Source organism: Nomascus leucogenys, chromosome 10 (genome assembly GCF_006542625.1).
Source record: "Nomascus leucogenys isolate Asia chromosome 10, Asia_NLE_v1, whole genome shotgun sequence".
NCBI lineage: Eukaryota > Metazoa > Chordata > Mammalia > Primates > Hylobatidae > Nomascus > Nomascus leucogenys.
In genome coordinates this window covers 65,168,232-65,189,842 of record NC_044390.1, presented here as the reverse complement: position 1 = coordinate 65,189,842, position 21,611 = coordinate 65,168,232, and the positions used below count along the sequence as shown (strand labels likewise).

The window sequence follows — 21,611 nt, the reverse complement described above, 5'->3', positions numbered from 1 at the left end:
CACGCCTGTAACCCCAGCACTTTGAAAGGCCAAGGCATGAGGATTGCTTGAGCCCAGGCATTCAAGACCAGTCTGGGCAACATAGGGAGACTCTAATCTCTACAAAAGATTAAAAAATTAGCCGGTCATGGTGGCATGCGTCTGTGGTCCCAGCTACTCAGGAGGCTGAGGTGGGAGGATCACTTGAGCCTGAGAGGTTGAAACTGCAATAAGCTATGATTGTGCCACTGCACTCCAGCCTCAGTAACAGAGTGAGACCCTGTCTCAAAAAAAAAAAAAAAAAAGTTAATGCAAAACCAATTATTGTTTCACCTATACTCCCACCACACACTTCCCTAATGCTGGAATATTTTGAAGCAAATCTCAGTCATCACATCATCTCATTCTTAAATATTTTATTATGCATTTTTAAAACAGGGGATGGCAAATTACAGCTGTTGGACCAAATCTCCTGAGCTAAAAATACTTTTCTTTTTTCTTTTTTTTTTTTTTTTGAGATGGAGTTTCGCTCTTGTCACCCAGGCTGGAGTGCAGTGGCGTGATCTTGGCTCACCACAACCTCTGCCTCCCGGGCTCAAGCAATTCTCTGCCTCAACCTCCTGAGTAGCTGCGATTACAAGCATGCACCATCACGCCCGGCTAAAATTTTTTTGTATTTTCAGTAGAGACAAGGTTTCTCTATGTTGGTCAGGCTGGTCTTGAACTCCCGACCTCAGGTGATCTGCCCGCCTCCGCCTCTGAAGGTGCTGGGATTATAGGCGTGAGCTTGATAAGGAATAGTAACAAAAAATTTGTACTAAATTATCATTACTACATTTTGAATTTCATCAATTAAAAATTGTGAAATTTTATTTTCTTTCCTGCTATTAAATATCTACATAATATCTTCCATTTTTCTCTCTTGGTCCACATAAGCTAAAATATTTACTCTCTGGCCCTTTATTTTAAACATTTGCCAATCCTTGTTCCAAAAGAGACTCGTTTTAAACATAACCAACTTACGTTATCACACCTGACACAGTTGATACTTTCGTAGTATCATCCAAAGCCAAGGAGATTTTTTTCTTTTCTGAGACAAGGTCCTACTCTGTCGCCCAGCTTAGAGTACAGTGAGCATTGCACAAACAATGCTTAAGGCAGTTTCTACCTCCTGGGTTTCAGCCATCCTCCCACCTCAGCCTCCAGAGTAGCTGGGACCACAGGCATGTGCCACCACATCCAGCTATTTTTTTTTTTTTTTTTTTCAGTAGAGCCAGGACTCTACCATGTTGCCAGGCTGGTCCAGGAGATACTTTAATGTCTCTCCAATGGAATATAAGCCTGAAAAGACTTGGGGATTGATTTACTCAATCTTAGGTACTAAGGAGGGGCATGGAGGGAACATAGCAGCTACTAACAGAAACAAAAATCTCCTTTCTCTTGGCATCTTGATATTAATCCCGGGGGGATCTCTAATCGGTCCAGTTTGAACTGGGCCCACCCCTTGAATCTATCATTGTTGCCAGAGAGAAAACACTGATCTTGTTGACTTGGCCTGGGTCATTTCTCCACCTCAGTGAGTGGGTGGAGTTGGAGAACTATGATTGACAGTTTCACCGGAACTGTAAGAAATAAGGCAGCATCTCTCCCAAAACAAATGGGGTTCTGCCGGGAGGCGGAGGTTGCAGTGAGCCGAGGTCGCACCATTGCACTCCAGCCTGGGTGACAGAGTGAGACTCTGTCTCCAAAAAAAAAAAAAAAGAAAGAAAGAAGGAGGAAGAGAATCCAGGAAGTATGAAACAATGGGCCATCAGAACCCATGAGCTGAGTCAGGAGGTACGAGGGTCACAGTGTTCAGAATCCCTCAGGGAAGGGCACAGCTGGCAAGATTGTCAGATGCCAGTTCTCAGGTGTGATCATAAGTTGGAAGATGAGTCATTTAACAAAGGTTCAGGACATGGGTCTGAGGACGACGGAGGTATGGGGCTGGGTGTCTGGATGAGACTTAGCAATAGGTGCCGGGACTAAACGCAAAGCGCACAGGGGGCCTGGATATGGGCCTTTCTCTGACATGGGGGTATGCATCATTAATAGGCCAAGGGCGATCCAAGTCTGTTTTGAACCAAATGAGACTCAGAGGGTACATGTGGATGTAACAAGGAAATTTCCTTCTCAGAGTATGGATTTGTGCAGTAGTGATACCATAGGCCTTTGAATCCCAATGTTCAAATTCTGGCTTTTTTTTTTTTTTCCTGAGATGGAGTCTTGCCCTGTCACCCAGGCTGGAGTGCAGTGGTGCAACCTCGGCTCACTGCAACCTCTGCTTACTGCAACCTCTGCTTCCTGGCTCAAGCGATTCTCCCAAGTAGCTGGCACGTGCCACCACATCTGGCTAATTTTTTGTATTTTTAGTAGAGATGGGGTTTCACCATGTTGGCCAGGCTGGTCTCGAACTCCTGACCTCAAGTGATCCACTCATCTCGGCCTCCCAAAGTGTTGGGATTACAGGCTTTAGCCACCACGCCCGGCTGAATTCTGACACTTCTGACTCCTCAGCTCTGTGACTTTGCTCAAGTGATCTAGCCTTTTTTAAACCTCCATTTTCTCATCTATAAAATGGGGATGATGGGGCAGGGGGCAAAAAATAAAAGTAAAATGGGGATGACAATCCTCACCTGGACCGATGTGAGGAATACAGATGAGGTCTGTGAAGCACCTGACACACCACACTAAATGTAGGGAAAAAAAAATGGGAGCTGCTTCTTCATTCCGTGGGTGATAGGCTGAGGGAACTCATGTTAATTCAGTGCCTGTTATGTGCCCATCAATTTTCCATTCATAATTTTATTTAATCCTCCCATTGGCCTCGATAAATAGGTTTTACTGTCTTCCACGTTGGGGAGGGGCAAAGTCTGACTCAGAAAAATGAAGTCACTTACCCGAAGTCAACCAGGATTCAAAGCTGGGTTGAAGGTCCAAGTTCTTTCTAGTTCTTTCTGTCACACCGCATGGTGGAACAGCTCAGGGATCAAGGCAGGATTGAATCTAAGGCCTGTGGACCTGTGGATGCCAGAAGTTTGCAGACTAGTATTTATTTAAGTACCAGTCTGGTACTCCGGTCTGGGCGGGGTGCTGGAAAAAAAAAAGAACCCCACACACATTTCCTCTGCTTGTGATGACCAGTGTTTGGCAACAAAATCAGGTTAAATAATTAGGAATATAATTTACAGAGTGATAGATGATGAAAAGCTGAGGATAGACATTTTGGTGACTTAGGAGTGAATAACAGGGCTCTAGAGTAGCCTGGCTCCTTCCTCTTTCTAACAGATGCTAAGGAGGCAGAGGACTGAGGGAGGAGAGAATCTAAGGATGAAGATGCAAGCAGTAGATAATACACTGGAAGTCTTGCTACCATTTCTCTCTTTGAGAAGCCAGGAAGGAAAGATACAGATTGCTGAGTCATGGAGCTGTGAGGTCAACTGGGCTGGAGTCTGCTTCTCCTTGATTTGGGAGCCCAGGTCAGGAATGTTGACACCTTTCATGACCAGAGTCCTGCTGTGCAATGGGCAGGGCTAGATGTCCAAGTTCTGGGATCTGATTTTGGATTTGATGAGAGTAAATGCCTCAGAAGATTTTGGGACTCAGCTTGAGTTGAGTTAGTATAGCATCAATGTTAGCAAGATATTAGTTGGCAGACTTTATTTTAGAGTTTCTGCAAAATGAAGAGTCAAAGTTGTGTGGGGAGCTGGAGAAATAAAAATGGAATTGGGAAAAGAATTTGGGATGGAAATGAGAATGGGATTTTAGGTAGCAATTGGGTTGAGGATGAGAATGGGGTGGGACTGGGGTGAGAGTGTTAGAATTGGTGTTGGATGTGAGGGAATGGGTTCATGGGGGAGGATATGAATGTGGGCTTCCTAGAATATGATGAGAATGGAGACTAATGTCTGAATTATCCCGGGGCAGGCTTGATACTCAGGCTATGGTGACATTCACTGCTCAGGTCAAGGTTGAGTTTGGCTTATGGCTAAAGGTTCAGGGTTCAGGTCAAGGGTCAGGAGGGTTAAGGTCGATTGAGGTCTGGATCCTAGCCTGAGTTGATATTTGGAGTCAAGAACTCAGTCAATATTTAGGTTATTGGTTGAGATATAAACTGGGGCTGATCAAAGATAAAGCAGAATTTGAGGTTCAGGATTTGGTACAGATTAAGGTTTGGGGTTAAGACTGGGGCTTACTAAAGGGTCAAAAAACAACAGATGTTGGCATGGATGTGATGAAAAGGGAACACTTATACACTGCTGGTGGGAATGTAAAGTAGTACAACCTCTATGGAAAACAGTATGGCGATTTCTCAAACAACTAAAAGTAGATCTACAATTCAATCCAGCAATCCCACTACTGGGTATCTACCCAAAGGAAAAGAAGTCACTATATCAAAAAGACACATATACACATATGTTTATCGCAGTACAATTCACAATTGCAAAGATATGGAACCAAAGTAAGTGCCCATCAACTGATGAATGGATAAAGAAAATGTGATGTGTATGCACCACGGAATACTACTCAACCATAGAAAGAATCAAATAATGTCTTTTGAAGCAACTTGGATGGAGTTGGAGGCCATTATTCTAAGTGAAGTAACTCATGAATGGAAAACCAAATGCCTTACGTTCTCACGTGTAAGTGGGAGCTAAGCAGTGGGTACACAAAGGCATACCGAGGGGTATAATGGACACTGGAGACTCAGAAGGGGGAGGGTATGAAGAGGATAAGGGATAAAACACTATAAATACTGGGTACAATGTACACTACTTGGGTAATGTGTGCACTAAAATCTCAGACTTCACCGCTATAGGATACATCCATGGAACCAAAAGCCACTTGTACCCCAAAAGCTATTGAAACAAACAAACAAAAAGGCTGGGGCTTGTGTCAAAATATGTGTTGGGAGTTGTGTCAAAGTAAAGGTTAGATTTAGGGTTCTGCTTGAAGTCAGGGTCTGAGGTCTTTTCTTGTCATATCAGAACCATTTGACCATATCTACCATGTCTTCTCAATGAATGGCATCACTGACCATCGAGCAAGAGACTTTGAAATCTTAACATCTCCCACTACCTCAACACAACCTTCATTCAATCCATCACCAAGGCTTGTTGATTCTCTCTTCTAAGTGCATTTTGAATCCATGTACTTAACATCGTCTCCACCTTTCAACCACCTGTATCCCAGTCACCATCTTCCCTCATCTAGACAACAACAATGACTTCCCCCATGGTTGCCCAGTACCTTCACATCCCACCCAAATCCAGCCTTCATACGGTAGCTAGGTTGATGTTTTGAAAATACAAATCTTGTTATGTTATTTCTCCGACTAAGGTTCAAATAGTTCTTCATTATCCACAGGATATAGCAAGACTCACAATGACATACAGAGCTCGTCATTATCTGGTCCCAGTTAACCTCTGGCCTCTGAGCTCCAGCCATAATGCCTTGGGCCTTTGCACATGCTGTTTTCTCTACATAACACACTCCCCATTCTCCTCCCATTTTCTTCTAGTTACCAGAAGAAATTTTCTTCTAGTTTACTATTCCTAGTTACTAGAAAATTTCTTCCAGTCTACTTCTAGTTAGTAGAAGATTTCTTCTGGTTTAAAATTCTTTCAAATCTCAGCTCATAGTCAATTCCTGGGTCAAAACCCTCTGGAAGTGCCTTCATAACACCTTGCACCTTTCTTTCAGAGCATGCCTTGTAGTTGTAATTTTAAACTTGTTTATGCATTATTTGACTGACTTTCTTTTATATGAGACTATCAGCTCCTTAAGGGAAGAGACACTATCTAGGTTTGCACACCATTGTGTCCTCACTGGTAGATAGCTACCACCCAATACATATTTGTTAAATATATAAAGGGTTGGTGTTAAAATATTGCATAAACAATCACCAACTTTTCCTTAAAAAACAAGAAATGCATAGTATAGAAGAAAAAACTAAGAAAAAATTAAATTTAGATGAGAGGTAGACAGCTATAGGATCCAAATTACTAATTTTTTTTAAAAGACTATTCTAAAAATTAAATTGGTCATCTTCACATTAACGATGGCCAAAATGGGATATGGGCTGAAATGGGATATGGGGATGAGGGCTGGGAAGGGAGCTAAGACTGGAGGCATGGTTGAGTTTGTTGATTTATGTGGCTTCAAGATATGGAATCAAGTTAGAATTGGATTTGGATTTGTGGCTTAGGATCAGATTTGAGTCAAGATTCTGATTGAACATTGAGGTCTTATAAAGATGATTTTGGCTACCAGGACCAAGCAACTCTAACCAAGAAAGGAAATCTGAAAAAGTCATGACATGAAGAGGCAACATCGTTGGTTAACTCAACAGCTCAGTGACTTCTTCAAAGACCCAGCTGATCCTCACCTCTCTGGTGAGCTACCTGCAGTGTTTTGACTTAGTCCTCTGGTCACTTCCCTCTGTGGTCCCTGGAGTGCTGCCACAGTTCCAGAATTTGCATCCAGAAAAGTCAGCATCTAGCAGAAGAAAAAAGACCCCTTTCAGTGCCTCTTTTTGAAAATGAGAAAGTCTTTCCTAGAAGTGCCTCAGTGGTCTTCCCCTCCTCCTCATTGGCCAGAAGAGTAGCACATGTCCATTTTCAAACTAATTAAGCAAACAAAATATGGCTTCGATGCTTGGTTCATTGAGGCTTACAGTCCTGATGAGGATAAAGATTATCCAAACACAATGGAGCCTCTGTTAGAAAGGCAGAAGGAATAAATGCTTGGGTACACAACAATAATGTCTACTATTATGGGTCAAATGTAGAATTGAGTTGGGGTGCCAGGCGTGGTGGCTCACACATGTAATCCCAGCACTTTGGGAGGCCGAGGTGGGCAGATCACCTGAGGTCGGGAGTTCGGGATCAGCCTGACCAACATGGAGAAACCCCATCTCTACCAAAAAAAAAAAAAAAATTAGCCGAATGTGGTGGTGCATGCCTGTAATCCCAGCTACTCAGGAGGCTGAGCCAGGAGAATTGCTTGAACCTGGAAGGCGGAGATTGCAGTGAGCCTAGATCGCGCCATTGCACTCCAGCCTGGGCAATAAGACCAAAATTCCATCTCAAAAAAAAAAAAAAAGAATTGAGTTAGGGGTCAGGATTGAGATAAGGTTTAGGTCCAGGGTGGAGGAATAAATCCCATTTTGGAGATCTAATCTAGAGGCTGAGGTCAATTCCAACTTTAGGAGTGTGTCCAACAATGGCTCCTGTCTTACTCAAAATAAAAGCCAAAGACCTTTCAGACCCGTGTCATCAGAGTCCTGTTATATTTCTGGCCTCATCACTTGCCCCCATCTCCTTTGGTCACTCTATTCTGGTTGCAGTGGTTTGTCTGCTGAGGCACTTCAGATACGGTTCTTGGCTAACATACCTGCCTGTTTGCTTTGCCTGGAACTCACTACCTTCAAGCAGCCAACTGGATCCCTCCACCATCTCCTTCAAGATTTTGCTCAAATATCACCTTCACGTGGGGTCTTTCCAGCCAATCTTCCTGATATTATAACCTCAGGGATCCTTGAGGGTAGAGGGAATCAGTAACTCCCCAACCCTCTTCCTTGCTTGGATTTTCCCTCATAGCACTTACAACCACCTAACAAAGTCTACATTTTATATGCTTATTTTGGTACTGACCTGAAAGTACAAAACAAAAGCCTCTATGAAGATGGGAATTTTTCTCTGTTTTATCACTGCTGTGTCTCCAAGAGCCTGAATAGTTTCTGGCACAGAGTAGATGCTCAATGGATGCTGTTTGAATGAATACAATGAACAAAGATGAATGTACAAAGAAGTTCATCTCGGCATTATTATAATTAAAACTATCCGAGTGTATTTCAACTTGAGGCAGATGACATGTATCATGATACAAGTATAGTATGGAATATTACTCAACCATTATAAAGGAAGGAAAAGTAATCTAAATGTACTAAGAGGGAAAAGTTTTCCTCTTTTTAAAAAATAAATGTTATTGTGTATATTTAAAGTGTACAATATGATCATATGTGATGTATATACATAGGACAATGATTACTATAGCTGAACAAATTAACATATCCATCATTTCACATAGTTACCCATTTTCCTCCCCTGTGGCAAGAGCAGCTATAATCTACTCATTTAGCAAAAATCCACGGCTAGGCGCGGTGGCTCAGGCCTGTAATCGCAGTACTTTGGGAGGCCGAGGCTGGTGGATCACCTGAGGTCAGCAGTTGGAGAGCAGCCTGACCAACATGGTGAAACCCCATCTCTACTAAAAATACAAAAATTAGTTGGGCATGGTGGTGCACGCCTGTAATCCAGCTACTCAGGACGCTGAGGCAGGAGAATCACTTGAACACAGGGGGCAGAGGTTGCGGTGAGCCTAGATCGTGCCATTGCACTCCAGCCTGGGTGACAGAGCCAGACTCCATCTAAAAAAAACAAAAAAAAGAAAGTTTCTTCTCCTCTATGTGTCCATGCAGTCTCATCATTTAGCTCCCACTTGTAAGCAGGAACATGCCATATCTGGTTTTCTGTTCCTGCTTTAGCTTATAAGGGTAATGGCCTCCAGCTCCATTCACATCCCTACAAAGGACATGATCTTATTCTTTTTTATGGCTACGTAGTATTCCATGGTGTATATGTACCACATTTTCTTAATCCACTCTATCACTGATGGACATTTCGGTTGATTCCATGTGTTTGCTATTGTCAATAGTGCTACAATGAACATACATGTCCATGTGTCTTTAAACAGAATGATTTATATTCCTTTGGGTACACACACTGGGGCCTATGAGAGGGTGGAGAGTGGGAGGAAGGAGAGGATCAGAAAAAAATAACTAATGGGTACTAGGCTTAATACCTGGGTGATTAAATAATCTGTGTGACAAACCCCCATGGCGCACGTTCACCTATGCAACAAACCTGAACATACCGCACGTGTACCCCCAAACTGAAAAGTTAAAAAAAGAAAAATAAATATTTCCTTATAAATTAATAAATGAAGCCCTAAAAAAAGTTGTATTAGATAATGTTAAGTACAGACATTTTTGTTATAAATACATAATATACAAAGAAATATATGTATAACATGATTAAAATGACCATAAGAACATAGATCCTAAGTATGGCAAATATTAGTGGGGTGGGGTTAGGGAAAGCGTTGTTTTTAACTTACACCTATTAGAGTTGGGAATGCGTTCAGGCTTACAGGCACGACTGGGATCAGATTGGACAAGTTCTCACAGGCGGGCCAGAATTAGGATGCAGGGTCTAGGCCACCCCTGAGAGGGGGTGAGGGCAAGAAAATGGCCCCAGAAGCCGGGCGCAGTGGCTCACCCCTGTAATCCCAGCACTTTGGGGGACAAAGGCGGGCAGATCATGAGGTCAGGAGATCGAGACCATCCTGGCCAACATAGTGAAACCCCGTCTCTACTAAAAATACAAAAATTAGCTGGGAGTGGTGGTGCGTGCCTGTAATCCCAGGTACTCGGGAGGCTGAGGCAGGAGAATCGCTTGAACCCGGGAGGCGGAGCTTGCAGTGAGCCGAGATCGCGCCACAGCACTCCAGCCTGGCAATAGAGAGACTCTGTCCAAAAAAAAAGAAAGGAAGGAAGGAAGGCAGGAAGGAAGGAAGGAAGGGAGGGAGGGAGGGAGGGAAGAAGGAAGGGAAGAAAGAAAGAAAGAAAAAACGGCCCCAGAGAAGGACCCCAGCCAGAGCCTATTCTCTGAGCTCAGCGCCTCCTTGAATCCCGCTCCTGCCCCTCAGACCCAGCGCACCGGGTCCCTCCCCCGAGAGCAGCCAGGAGGGACTGTGGGACCAGAACCTGCGGGGGCGCGGGAGCTGGGCACCGCCCGTCCTTCGGAGGGAGGGTGGAGAGAGAGTGCAGTGGTGCCAATTGCTCTCGCTGCGTCAGGGGTTCCAGATAACCAGAACCGCAAATGCAGGCGGGGGTGTCCCAGAGTCGGCTCCGCCTGCACCCCAGGGCACTGGGGCCGGGCATGGGGCGGGGGGTGGTATAAGAGGACGGCCCAGCAGAGGGCTGGAGATCTTGGATCCCAGCTGTGTGCCAGCCCCAGTCCGAACGTGGATCACATCAGATCCTCTCGAGGTGAGAAGCGGCTTCATCAAGGGTGCACCTGTAGGGGAGGGGGTGATGCTGGCTCCAAGCCTGACTCTGCTCCCGAGAGGTAGGGGCTGCAGCCTGGACTCCCGGTCCTGAGCGGTGAGGGCCTGGAAGTCTGCAATTTGGGGCCTTTTAGGGAAAAAGGAACTAAAGAGTCAGAAGTTTGGGTTCCACAGGGAGGGGCAAGATCGGAGCCTAGATTCCTGGGTCTCTAGGGGTCTGAAGAACAGGAATTTTGGGTCTGAGGGAGGAGGGGCTGGGGGCCTGGACTCCTGGGTCTGAGGGAGGAGGGGCTGGGGGCCTGGACTCCTGGGTCTGAGGGAGGAGGGGCTGGGGGTCTGGACTCCTTGGTCTGAGGGAGGAGGGGCTGGGGGCCTGGACTCCTGGGTCTGAGGGAGGAGGGGCTGGGGGCCTGGACTCCTGGGTCTGAGGGAGGAGGGGCTGGGGGCCTGGACTCCTGGGTCTGAGGGAGGAGGGGCTGGGGCCTGGACTCCTAGGTCTGAGGGAGGACGGCGATGAGGGTCTGGACCTCTGGGTCTAAGGGAGGAAGGTGCTAGGGTCTGGACTCCTGGGTATGAGGGAGGAGGAGGTTAGGGGTCTGGACTTCTGAGTGTGAGGAAGGAGAGGCCAGAGAAAGAGGGATTTCTGGGTCTGAGGGAGGAGGGGCTGGGGGTCTCGACTCCTGGGTCTGAGGGAGGAGGGCGATGAGGGTCTGGACTCCTGGGTCTGAGGGAGGAAGGTGCTAGGGTCTGGACCCCTGGATCTGAGGGAGGAAGGTGCTAGGGTCTGGACTCTTGGGTCTGAGGGAAGAAGCTGCTAGGGTCTGGACCCCTGGGTCTGAGGGAGGAGGGGCTGGACCTGAATGCTTTCTCCTTCCCAGCTCCAGCAGGAGAGGCCCTTCCTCGCCTGGCAGCCCCTGAGCGGCTCAGCAGGGCACCATGGCAAGATCCCTTCTCCTGCCCCTGCAGATCCTACTGCTATTCTTAGCCCTGGAAACTGCTGGAGAAGAAGGTGAAAGCTGGACTGGGAAGCCTGACCTCACCTCGGGGCCCCCACTGACCCTCTCCAAGGAGTCCCTGAGTCAGAACCCCTCCCTCCTCAAACAGCTTCCATCCTGGGAGGACCAGACTGTCGGCTGAAGCCCCCGCTCTTCCTGCTTCTGCTGACTCGGGGGGTCTCTGTCCCCTCCAGGCCCTGCCTCCTGTGCTCAGTGTCTCTCTGTGGTTCCCCCGATGAGATGCGCCTCCTGGGTTTCTGAGTGGACTCCCTCTGTCTCTATCCCTGTCTCTTGCTTTCTCCGTATTTCTCCATGCATTTTCATCTGTCTCTCTCCATCTCTGACTCCGGGAATCCCTGAGGTGCAGCCTCAGCCTTCCCCTGATGCTAGCTACCCACATGCTCCTCCATGTCTCCATCCAGCCCAGGGTGACAAGATTATTGATGGCGCCCCATGTACAAGAGGCTCCCACCCATGGCAGGTGGCCCTGCTCAGTGGCAATCAGCTCCACTGCGGAGGCGTCCTGGTCAGTGAGCGCTGGGTGCTCACTGCCGCCCACTGCAAGATGAAGTAGGTGCCGCCCAAGGCTCTGCTGGAGGTGTGCCAGCGTCTCCAGCTCACTATGGGGGTGGAGGGGCAGCCTTTCTGTGCCTACGGCTCTATCCTCCTCTCTCTGGGGCTCTGTCCCCCTCTCTCCCTGGCTCTCTGTCTCCTTCTCTCTGGGTCTCTGTCCCCCTTTCTCTCTGGATCTTTGTTCCCCCCTCTCTGTGTCTCTGTCCCCTTCTCTCCCTGGCTCTCTGTCTCCCTTTCTCTGGGGCTCTGTCCCCCTCTCTCTCTGGATCTCTGTTCCCCTCTCTCTGGGTCTCTGTCCCTCTCTCTCTGGATCTCTGTTCCCCTCTGTCTCTGGGTCTCTGTTCCCCTCTCTCTGGGTCTCTGTCCCCCGTCCTCTCTCTGGGTCTCTGTCCCCCGTCCTCTCTCTGGGTCTCTGTCCCCCCTCTGGGTCTCTGTCCCCACCCCATCCCCCAGGTCTTTGCACACCCTCTCTGTCACAGTGTCTCTTCTGAATCTGTGAATGTCACTCTCTCCTCCCAGTGAGTACACCGTGCACCTGGGCAGTGATACGCTGGGCGACAGGAAAGCTCAGAGGATCAAAGCCTCAAAGTCATTCCGCCACCCTGGCTACTCCACACAGACCCATGTTAATGACCTCATGCTCGTGAAGCTCAATAGCCGGGCCAGGCTGTCATCCACGGTGAAGAAAGTCAGGCTGCCCTCCCGCTGCGAACCCCCTGGAACCACCTGTACTGTCTCCGGCTGGGGCACTACCACGAGCCCAGATGGTAGGTGGCCTCAGTGACCCAGGAGTCCAGGCCCCCAGCCCTCTTCCCTCAGACCCAGGAGTCCAGGCCCCCAGCCCTCCTCCTCAGACCCAGGAGTCCAGGCCCCAGCCCTCCTCCCTCAGACCCAGGAGTCCAGGCCCCCAGCCTCCTCCCTCAGACCCAGGAGTCCAGACCCCAGCCCTCCTCCCTCAGACCCAGGAGTCCAGGCCCCAGCCTCTCCTCCCTCAGACCCAGGAGTCCAGACCCCAGCCCCTCCTCCCTCAGACCCAGGAGTCCAGGCCCCGCCCTCCTCCCTCAGACCCAGGAGTCCAGGCCCCCAGCCCCTCCTCCCTCAGACCCAGGAGTCCAGGCCCCCAGCCCCTCCTCCCTCAGACCCAGGAGCCTGAACAACAGCCCTTCTGGTCCTCGCCCTCATCCTCTCTGACTAACAGCTCTCCCTGCTCCTCCCTGCAGTGACCTTTCCCTCTGACCTCATGTGCGTGGATGTCAAGCTCATCTCCCCCCAGGACTGCACGAAGGTTTATAAGGACTTACTGGAAAATTCCATGCTGTGCGCTGGCATCCCCAACTCCAAGAAAAACGCCTGCAATGTGAGACCCTCCCCCCCAATTCCTCCCCAGTCCTGGGTACCCTGTCTGCATGTCCCAGGGACAGAACTTGACCCCAGTGACTGGGCACCAAGCCCGGCCTTGCCCTCCCCCCAGGCCTGGCCTCCTCAGCTTTTTCCACCTCATTTTCTGCCTACATCAGGGGTGGGAGTTTACTTAGGGGCCGAAGTAGCCCTGGGGATAGGACAGAGAGTTTAACAGGGGTGAGAAAGTGGGGGTGGGACCAGGGAAGGAGACTGAGGTGTTGGCCCCAGGCCCAAACCTTAAGGGGGCACCGAAACCCTCATGATTGAGATAAATCATAATGCAATATTTAAAAATAAAAATTCATGCAGAAGTCCACAATGGACAAAATGTCGCCATTTTAAATAAAGAGCAGGTGGATCTTACTGAATTTTCCCTTGCCGTAGGCACCAGCGTGGCTCAGCACAGCGCTGTACTGGCACTGTCTTCATTTAAAATGTGGATACCATGCCCATCATGCAGTTTTATGCATTACATTTGATTTCGCTAAGTACTGCATTGAAGTATTATGTATTGCAGTTACTGAGATTTTGTGCCTGAAGCTGATGACTCACTCACCTGACCCTGGCTCTGGTCCCGGGGAAAACACTCTTTCCCTCCGCCTCCTCTCTGTTCCCTCTTCCTGGCCTTTTGTCATCCCCTCTGTTTCTGAACAGTCTTCCCACGTCTCTCTTTGTGGCACAATTTCATTTCATTCTTTTCCTCTTTGTTTTTTCTCTGTGTCGAGCTAGCTTGTTCTCTCTCCCTTGCTCTCTCTCCACGCCCTCCTCTCTGCTCTCTGTCTTCTCCCTCTTTCTCTTGCTTCTCTCTCTCCTCCCCTCCCTCTCTCTCCTCTCCCTGCCCGCTGCTCTCTCTTTTTTCCTCTGTCTGTCTCCTCTCTGGCCCTCTCTTGTTTCTCTCTCTCCCCCACTTCTCTGTCTCTCTTCATCTCTCTCCCTCTTCTCTCCTTGCCCCCTCCTTTCTACTCTGTCTCTCTTTCTCTTTCTTCTGTCTCTCTCCTCTTCCCACCTGCTCCCCCATCTCTGTCTTTTTTTCTCTCTCTTTATTCTCCCCCTCTCTTCCAGTCTCTCTCTCCTCTCCCCACCCCTGCCCCATCTCTCTCCCCACACCTTCCCCCTCCCCCTTTCTCTTTGTCTCTCTCTTCTCCCTCTTTCTTCTCCACCCCCATCTCTCTGTCTCTCTCTTCTTTTCCCACACCCTTCCCCTCTCCCTCATCTCTTTGTCTCTGTCTCTTCTCCCTCCTTCTTTTCCACCTCCATATCTCTGTCTCTTTCTCTCCCCATACCCTTTCCCTCTTCCTTATCTCTCTTTGTCTCTCTCTCCTTTCCCTCTTTCTTCTCCACCTCCAACTCTCTCTGTCTCTCCACACCCATACTCCTTGCTCACATCTGCACCTTCAGCTCTCAAGGGATGTGGGATGGTGAGTGTTAGGGATAGAGGAGATGGGAGAGAGATGACTGTCCTAGAGAATAGGATGTTCCCCTTCTCCCCTGGTGAGGGCCAGTTTCATGAATGTGCAGGCTCTGCACTGACACAGAGCCCCACACTCAGAAGGGTCTCAAACTTAGTCTAACGCATTCCTGTTGTTGTCTTGAAATTCTTAATAATTTCTGAACAAAGAGCCCTGCATTTTCGTTTTGCACCAAGCCCTGTAAATTATGTAACTGGTCTTGACCCTGGTCTCCGAGACCATCGTGTCCCCCTTTCCTGCGCCACAGGGCATGCATCCACCCCTTGGAGGTGATGTTCCTTCTCCCACTAGCTTGGAGCAGGGTCCTTAACATTGGAAAATAAAGAGTGGTCTGATCCTGGAAGCCCCACCCCTTCTCTGCAATTGGTCTCATTGGCCAAGGGTCAAACCAGTGTCTTCAAAGGACCTAGTGTGTCCCTAGCACTAGCTCTCCCATTGGTCCTCAGAGACAATGAGTCTCTTCTCATTGGCTGTGGTGGAAGTCCATAATCTGCAAGACAAAGACGGATAACCGAGGAATGTGTGAGAATGAGTTGGACTTTGATCTGAAGCCAAAGTTAATCTCCGGCTCTATTCCCTCTAGGGTGACTCAGGGGGACCGTTGGTGTGCAGAGGTACGCTGCAAGGTCTAGTGTCCTGGGGAACTTTCCCTTGCGGCCAACCCAATGACCCAGGAGTCTACACTCAAGTCTGCAAGTTCACCAAGTGGATAAATGACACCATGAAAAAGCATCACTAACACCGCACCAAGAGTTAATTAACTGTGTACTTCAAATAGAAAATGCATAGGAGTAAGGACGCTGATGACCTATAAAGTCATATTTGACTTTACCTTTCCTCAAAGATATATTTAAACCTCATGCCCTGTTTATAAACCAATCAAATTGGTAAAGACCTAAAACCAAAACAAATAAAGAAACACAAAACCCTCAGTGCTGGAGAAGAGTCAGTGAGACCAGCACTCTGAAACACTGGAACTGGACGTTTGTACAATCTTTATGGAAGACCATTGGTCAATGTACACCGAGACCCTTATTCACCGCCTTTGACCTAGTAACTCTAATCTTAGGTTCTTCCTAAGATTAGGAAGAAGGAGAGAGATTAGGGGAGGAGGGAGGAGAGAACAGGACTTCATCAGCGTGGGAAGGGGTGTGAAAGTGTTTCTGAGCATCTCACGAGTGACAAGTGAGGAGGGAGGCTGGTGGTTTTCAGAGGGATTGGGATGACAGTAGACAGGACACAGGGGTCCCACAGGGGTCTGCCAGAAGTGAGCAAACAGTGCTGGAGGAAGATGGCACCTGCTCCCCAAGAAGGGAGGGAAAGGAACCTCGGGAAGGGGGTAGGATGAGGGAGGAGTCCTCTGTGACTCAGAGCCTGGCCACACCCCCAGCCATCTAACATCAAAGATCCTCTGTGTGGTCACACCTCAGACGCTGCTGACTGAGGAGCCACTCCAGCCCAGGGCACGCCCTCCTACCTGTTCTTCCTGTTTTTCTCCCAGAATTCCCTCCCCACCAACATCCTCCAGATCCTTCCCCTCCTTATCTCATCTCCCTCTGAGTCTCTCCTAACCCAGGTGCCCCAGCCCTGTCATATTGCAGAAATTCTGCAGCCACTAATTCTGATTCTCCCATATAGGAGGCTAACACAGAAAACACAGGAGTCCAGGCCCCCAGCCCCTCCTCCCTCAGACACAGGAGTCCAGACCCCTCCCTGCCCCTCCTCCCTCAGACCCAGGAGTACAGGCCCCCCCACAGAGCCCCTCCTCCTTCAGACCCAGGAGTTCAGACTCCACCCCTCAGACCCAGGAGTCCAGACCCCCCAGCTCCTCCTCCCTCAGACCCAGGAGTTCAGACTCTCCCCAGCCCCTCCTCCCTCAGACCCAGGAGTCCAGACACCCCCAGCCCCTCCTCCCTCAGACCCAGGAGTCCAGACTCCCCCCAGCCCCTCCTCCCTCAGACCCAGGAGACCAGCCCACCCCCAGCCCCTCCTCCCTCAGACCCAGGAGTCCAGACTCCGTCCAGCTCCTCCTCCCTCAGACCCAGGAGTCCAGACCACCCCCAGCTCCTCCTCCCTCAGACCCAGGAGTCCAGACCACCCCCAGCCCCTCCTCCCTCAGACCCAGGAGTTCAGACTCTACCCCTCAGCCCCTCCTCCCTCAGACCCAGGAATTCAGACTCCACCCCTCAGCCCCTCCTCCCTCAGACCCAGGAGTTCAGACTCCACTCCCCAGCCTCCTCCTCCCTCAGACCCAGGAGTCCGGACCCCCCAGCCCCTCCTCCCTCAGACCCAGGAGTTCAGACTCCCCCCAGCCTCTCCTCCCTCAGACCCAGGAGTCCAGACTCCCCCCAGCCCCTCCTCCCTCAGACCCAGGAGTCCAGACTCCCCCCAGCCCCTCCTCCCTCAGACCCAGGAGTCCAGACTCCCCCCAACCCCTCCTCCCTCAGACCCAGGAGTCCAGACTCCCCCCAGCCCCTCCTCCCTCAGACCCAGGAGTCCAGACTCCCCCCAACCCCTCCTCCCTCAGACCCAGGAGTCCAGACTCCCCCCAACACCTCCTCCCTCAGACCCAGGAGTCCAGGTCCCCAGCCCCTTCTGTTTCTGGGCCTGTCAAGTTTAAAGAATGTCAAACATTTCCGACCAGTCATTCCCCTGATGTTTTAGCAACATTTTCTCTCTCTTCTGCAAGCCACTCCAACATTCAATCTAGAATTTTAAAAAGTAACGAAACATTGCATTTGCACTAAGTCAGCCCTGGCCCTCTGCTCTCCTACATGCAAGCTACAGGTAGATTGGTTTGCAATGATTGAGATGGTACTAATGTTGAATTTTTTTTTTAAGTAATTCATCTTTCTTTGGGTAAGCAGTATAGTGTGGTAGTTAAGGGACTAGCTCTGGATCTTGGCTTCTTGGGTTCAAATCCCAGTTCTAGTTCCTACAAGCTATTTTCCTTTAAGCTGATTACTTACCCCGTCCCTGTTCCTTCATCCTTGAAATGGGAGAAAAAGCACCTACTTTCTAGGGTTATTACAGAGATTCAATAAGTTAATATACAGAAAGTGCTCCAACATTGTGTGGCACAGGGTAAGCCTTCCTTCAGCGGGCATTGGTTTTAATTTAGTTTTGTCTTTTTTTCTTTTTTCTTTTTTTTGAGACAAAGTCTTGCTCTTGTCACCCAGGCTGGAGTGCAATGGCGCGATCTCAGCTCACTGCAACCTCTGCTTCCCATGTTCAAGTGATTCTCCTGCCTCAGCCTCCCGAGTAGCTGGGATTACAGGTGCCTGCCACCATGCCCGGCTAATTTTTGTATTTTCAGTAGAGACCAAGTTTCACCACGTTGGCCAGGCTGGCCTCCAACTCCTGACCTCAGGCAATCCGCCCGCCTTGACCTCCCAAAGTGTTGGGATTACAGGCATGAGCCACCGTGCCTGGCCCAGGCATTGGTTTTTATTGTTTATGACTTCTGGCACTTTTTTCTGCTTACAGTCTCATGAAGTTTCCTTATAAATTTTTTTTTCTTTTTTTGACATAGGGTCTTGCTCTATCATCCAGGCTAGAGCGTGGTGGCATGATCATAGCTCACTGCAGCCTCAATCTCCTGGGCTCAAACAATCCTTTTGCCTCAGCCTTTCGAGTAGCTGGGACCATGAATGCTGATTTTTTTTTTTTTTTTTTTTTAGTAGAGACGGGGTCTCACTATGTTGTCCAGGCTGGTCTCTAATTCCTGAGCTCAAGTAATCCTCCCACCTCAGACCTCCAAAGTGCAGGGATTACAGGTGTGAACTGCTGCACCCAGACATAAGAATTTATTTATTGAAGAGCTTTGCAGAGCAAGTCAATCTGGAGCAAAATATCCAGTAAATAAGCATTCAAAGTATGCAGAGATGGCAAACCATGAAGGTCACCAGAGAAAAGGTAGGGTTAGAAATTTCTTTCTCTTCAAAGTCCCTCCACTCCCCGCAGCCTAACACCTCCCTTCTTTCCCCACCCAGCTCTCAACATTTCCTCCCAAGTTCACTCACCTTGTACTGTCATAAGATAGACCCAGCCAGGCCACCAAGGGATGGGCCGCATCCACTGCCGTGTTGGAAGCTGAGTTCCCATTCAGGCTCCACCATTTCCTGGATGTTTGATGTTGAGCAATGAACTTCCCATTCTGAGCCTCAGTTTTCTTATCTGTAAAATGGGAGTGGGTGTGATAAAGTCATTTAGTCATTTGGTCAGTCTTGCCTAAGGCTTCTTCTGGGCTAGGTCCTGTGTGGTTGTTCAGGACACAGGGATGAGTCAGTCCCGTACCTGCCCTCAAGGAGCTCACGGTCCAGTGGAAGAGACGATGAATGTCAATCCAGGTGGCCCCCGTCCAGGGTGGGTTGAGGGAGACACCTGCTGTGGGAACCTACGTGACAGAATGAGTAATCCAACTACAGCAAGTGGAGGCTGGGTGGTGTTCAGGGAAGGTTTCCTGGAGGAGGTAATGTCCAAGCAAAGACTTGAAGGACAGGTTATTGCCAGGAAAAGGTGGAGAAAACATGCTAAGAAGAGAGAATTGGCCGGGCACGGTAGCTCACGCCTGTAATCCCAGCACTTTGGGAGGCCGAGGCGGGCAGATCACCTGAGGTCAGGAGTTCATGACCGGCCTGGCCAACATGGTGAAACCCCATCTCTACTAAAAATACAGGCATGGTGGTGTGTGCCTGTAATCCCAGCTACTGGGGAGGCTGAGGCTGGAGAATTGCTTGAACCCAGGAGGCGAAGGTTGCAGTGAGTAGAGATCGCGCCACTTCACTCCAGCCTGGGCCACAGAGCGAGACTCCGTCTCAAGAAGAGGGAATAGCATTCAGTGAAGGGCCAGAGGCCAGAGGGCATGGCACGGGTCAGGGAAGCTTGATGTGTTCTAGAAAGCTGGAGCCACATGGAGATGTAGGCATAGCTGTGTCATGCAGTGTGAGGGCCACTCACCACTCAGGACTCTTTTTAAAAAAATTTTTTGACAGGGTCTGGCGCTGTCACACTGGAGTCCAGTGGAATGATTATGGCTTACTGCAACCTGGGCCTCCAGGCTCAAGCAATTATCCCACCTTAGCCTCCTGCATAGCTGGGACCACAGATGTGTGCCACCACACCTAGGTAATTTTTTTCTTTCTTTCTTTTTTTTTTTTAAGAGATAGGGTCTCACTATATTGCCCAGGCTGGTCTTGAACTCCTAGGCTCAAGTGATCTTCCCACCTCTGCCTCCCAACGTGCTTGGATTACAGGCATGAGCCACCTTGTCCAGCCATGCCAGGCTGGGGCGCAGTGGCACAGTGTCACAGCTCACTGCAGGCTCGACCTCCCAGGCTCGGCAATTCTCCCTCCTCAGCCTGAGTAGCTGAGACTACAAGTGTGCGCCACCACGTCTGGCTAATTTTTTCACTTTTTGCAGAGATAGTTTCTCACTATGTTGCCCAGGCTGGTCATGAACTCCCAGACTCAAGCTCTCTACCCACCTTGGCCTCTCAAAGTGCTGGGATTACAGACATGAGCCACTATGCCTGGCCTTAAATTTATTTTTTAAGTGACAAGTAAAAATTGTATATATTTCTGGTGTATAACATCATGTTTGATATATGTATGTATATATTGTGGAATGGCTAAACCAAGCTATTTAACATATGCATTATTTTACACCCTTATTTTTTGTGGTAAGGACACTTAAAAAGTCTTCTGACTTTAAAAAAAAATTGTGGTGATTGGAAAACGTAAATGTGCATGCATGCTTGGCATCACATTTCATTGGCCAGGACTTCTCTGGATGCTAAAGGTCCTCAAATGCCAGGCTGGGGGGCTGGGACTTGGTCCCAAGGGAGATGGGGACCCAGGGCAGGTCTGTGAGAGGAGGGGCAAGGTCAGCACCAGGCACAGGAAGGTCTCTCTGGGGCAAGGGATACAGAGAACACAGGGATCCTGGTCCAAGTGGGAAAGGTGCAGCTCTGAGTTGGGGTTGGGGGTGTGGGGACAGAGAGGAAGGGACCTACCAGAGAGAGGAGGCAGAGGGATAGGGCCTGGTCACTGGGCTGTGCAACATCAGACTTGCTGTCTGTGAGGATAGCACGTCCTGAGAAGAAGATGCTGAGGTCAGTGGGGACCAAGTGTGAGAGGGAGCCCCCAGAGAGTATACTGAACACCAAAGTAGTCTTCATCCCTGGAGTCATGGGGGATGGACAATGCAAGATGACAATTAGATTCAATGCAAGAGAAAGAAAAGGGTTGGCTGGGAACAATGGCTCATGCCTGTGGTCCCAGCTCCTGGGAAGACTGAGGCGGGAGGGTCGCTTGAGCCCAGGAGGGTTGAGGCTACTAGGAGCCAGGATCGTGCCACTGCACTCCAGCCTGGGCGACAGAACAGGACCTTGTCTCAAAAGAAAAAAGAATTGTTTTTAAGTTACCTGCAGTGCCCAGCCCAAACAGGTGCTGAGCCAGACTTCATTCCTGTCATTGTCCTTATTACACAGTGACTTCCCCCTCCTCGTTTCCCTCCGCTCTGCCACACACACACCCTCACCCTCCAGCCCATACCAACCACCCCAACCACTGCCTGCGGTTTCCCATGTGCACCCAGGCCAGGCATTTTCATAGCCTTTCCTCCTGACCTACGCCTGGCTCAGCTTTCTAGACCCAAGTTCAAAGGCACCTCCCTAAGTCTTCCCGGATCCCTCTGCTACTGCCCGGCACCACCATCTCATCACAGCCCCATGGCGTTCCCAAGCGCTCTCCGATTTCTGCTTAACTCCATCCTCTCGCTGTGCATCCACATCTCATCAATAAGTCCTCAAATCCTCCTGCATCCTGCTAGCTTCCTCATCGCTTGGGAATCATCCCCGCTACTTCCTGGGAAACCTGACTCCCTTCTGGGCACACACAGTGCTTCCCCCCGGGAAATCTAAGAAGAGACCCAGGAGAAGATAAGCACGGAGAGTCAGAGAATCAAGGGGAAAGAAAGGGAGAGAGGCCGGGCACAGTGGCTCACACCTGTAATCTGGCACTT

At 49.4% G+C, this 21,611-nt stretch overlaps 1 protein-coding gene across 3 annotated transcripts; it reads left to right on the top strand.

Moving 5' to 3' along the window:
* The first annotated feature begins 9,923 nt into the window (after window positions 1–9,923).
* Window positions 9,924–15,564, top strand: KLK7 (kallikrein related peptidase 7). 3 transcript variants are annotated; one of them, XM_030821897.1, is made up of 6 exons: window positions 10,068–10,132; window positions 11,028–11,158; window positions 11,567–11,714; window positions 12,237–12,484; window positions 12,938–13,074; window positions 15,171–15,564. In XM_030821897.1, exons 2-6 carry the CDS (start codon window positions 11,086–11,088, stop codon window positions 15,324–15,326), a joined length of 762 nt encoding a protein of 253 aa, XP_030677757.1. In that variant the 5' UTR covers window positions 10,068–10,132; window positions 11,028–11,085; the 3' UTR covers window positions 15,327–15,564. The 3 variants fall into 3 exon arrangements, with proteins under 3 accessions (XP_030677760.1, XP_030677759.1, XP_030677757.1); XM_030821900.1 differs by lacking the exon at window positions 11,567–11,714 and having other exon boundaries at window positions 9,924–10,132; window positions 15,171–15,519; XM_030821899.1 differs by lacking the exon at window positions 11,028–11,158 and having other exon boundaries at window positions 9,951–10,132; window positions 15,171–15,519.
* Window positions 15,565–21,611: the final 6,047 nt, after the last annotated feature.

What these genes read in the sequence shown, in the direction of transcription:
- KLK7 (XM_030821897.1), top strand. Translation starts at nt 11,086, where the DNA reads ATGGCAAGATCCCTTCTCCTGCCCCTGCAGATCCTACTGCTATTCTTA. An exon ending in GCCGCCCACTGCAAGATGAA is followed by an intron (nt 11,715 to 12,236) that starts GTAGGTGCCGCC and finishes CTCTCCTCCCAG; the next exon opens with TGAGTACACCGTGCACCTGG. An exon ending in CACTACCACGAGCCCAGATG is followed by an intron (nt 12,485 to 12,937) that starts GTAGGTGGCCTC and finishes TCCTCCCTGCAG; the next exon opens with TGACCTTTCCCTCTGACCTC.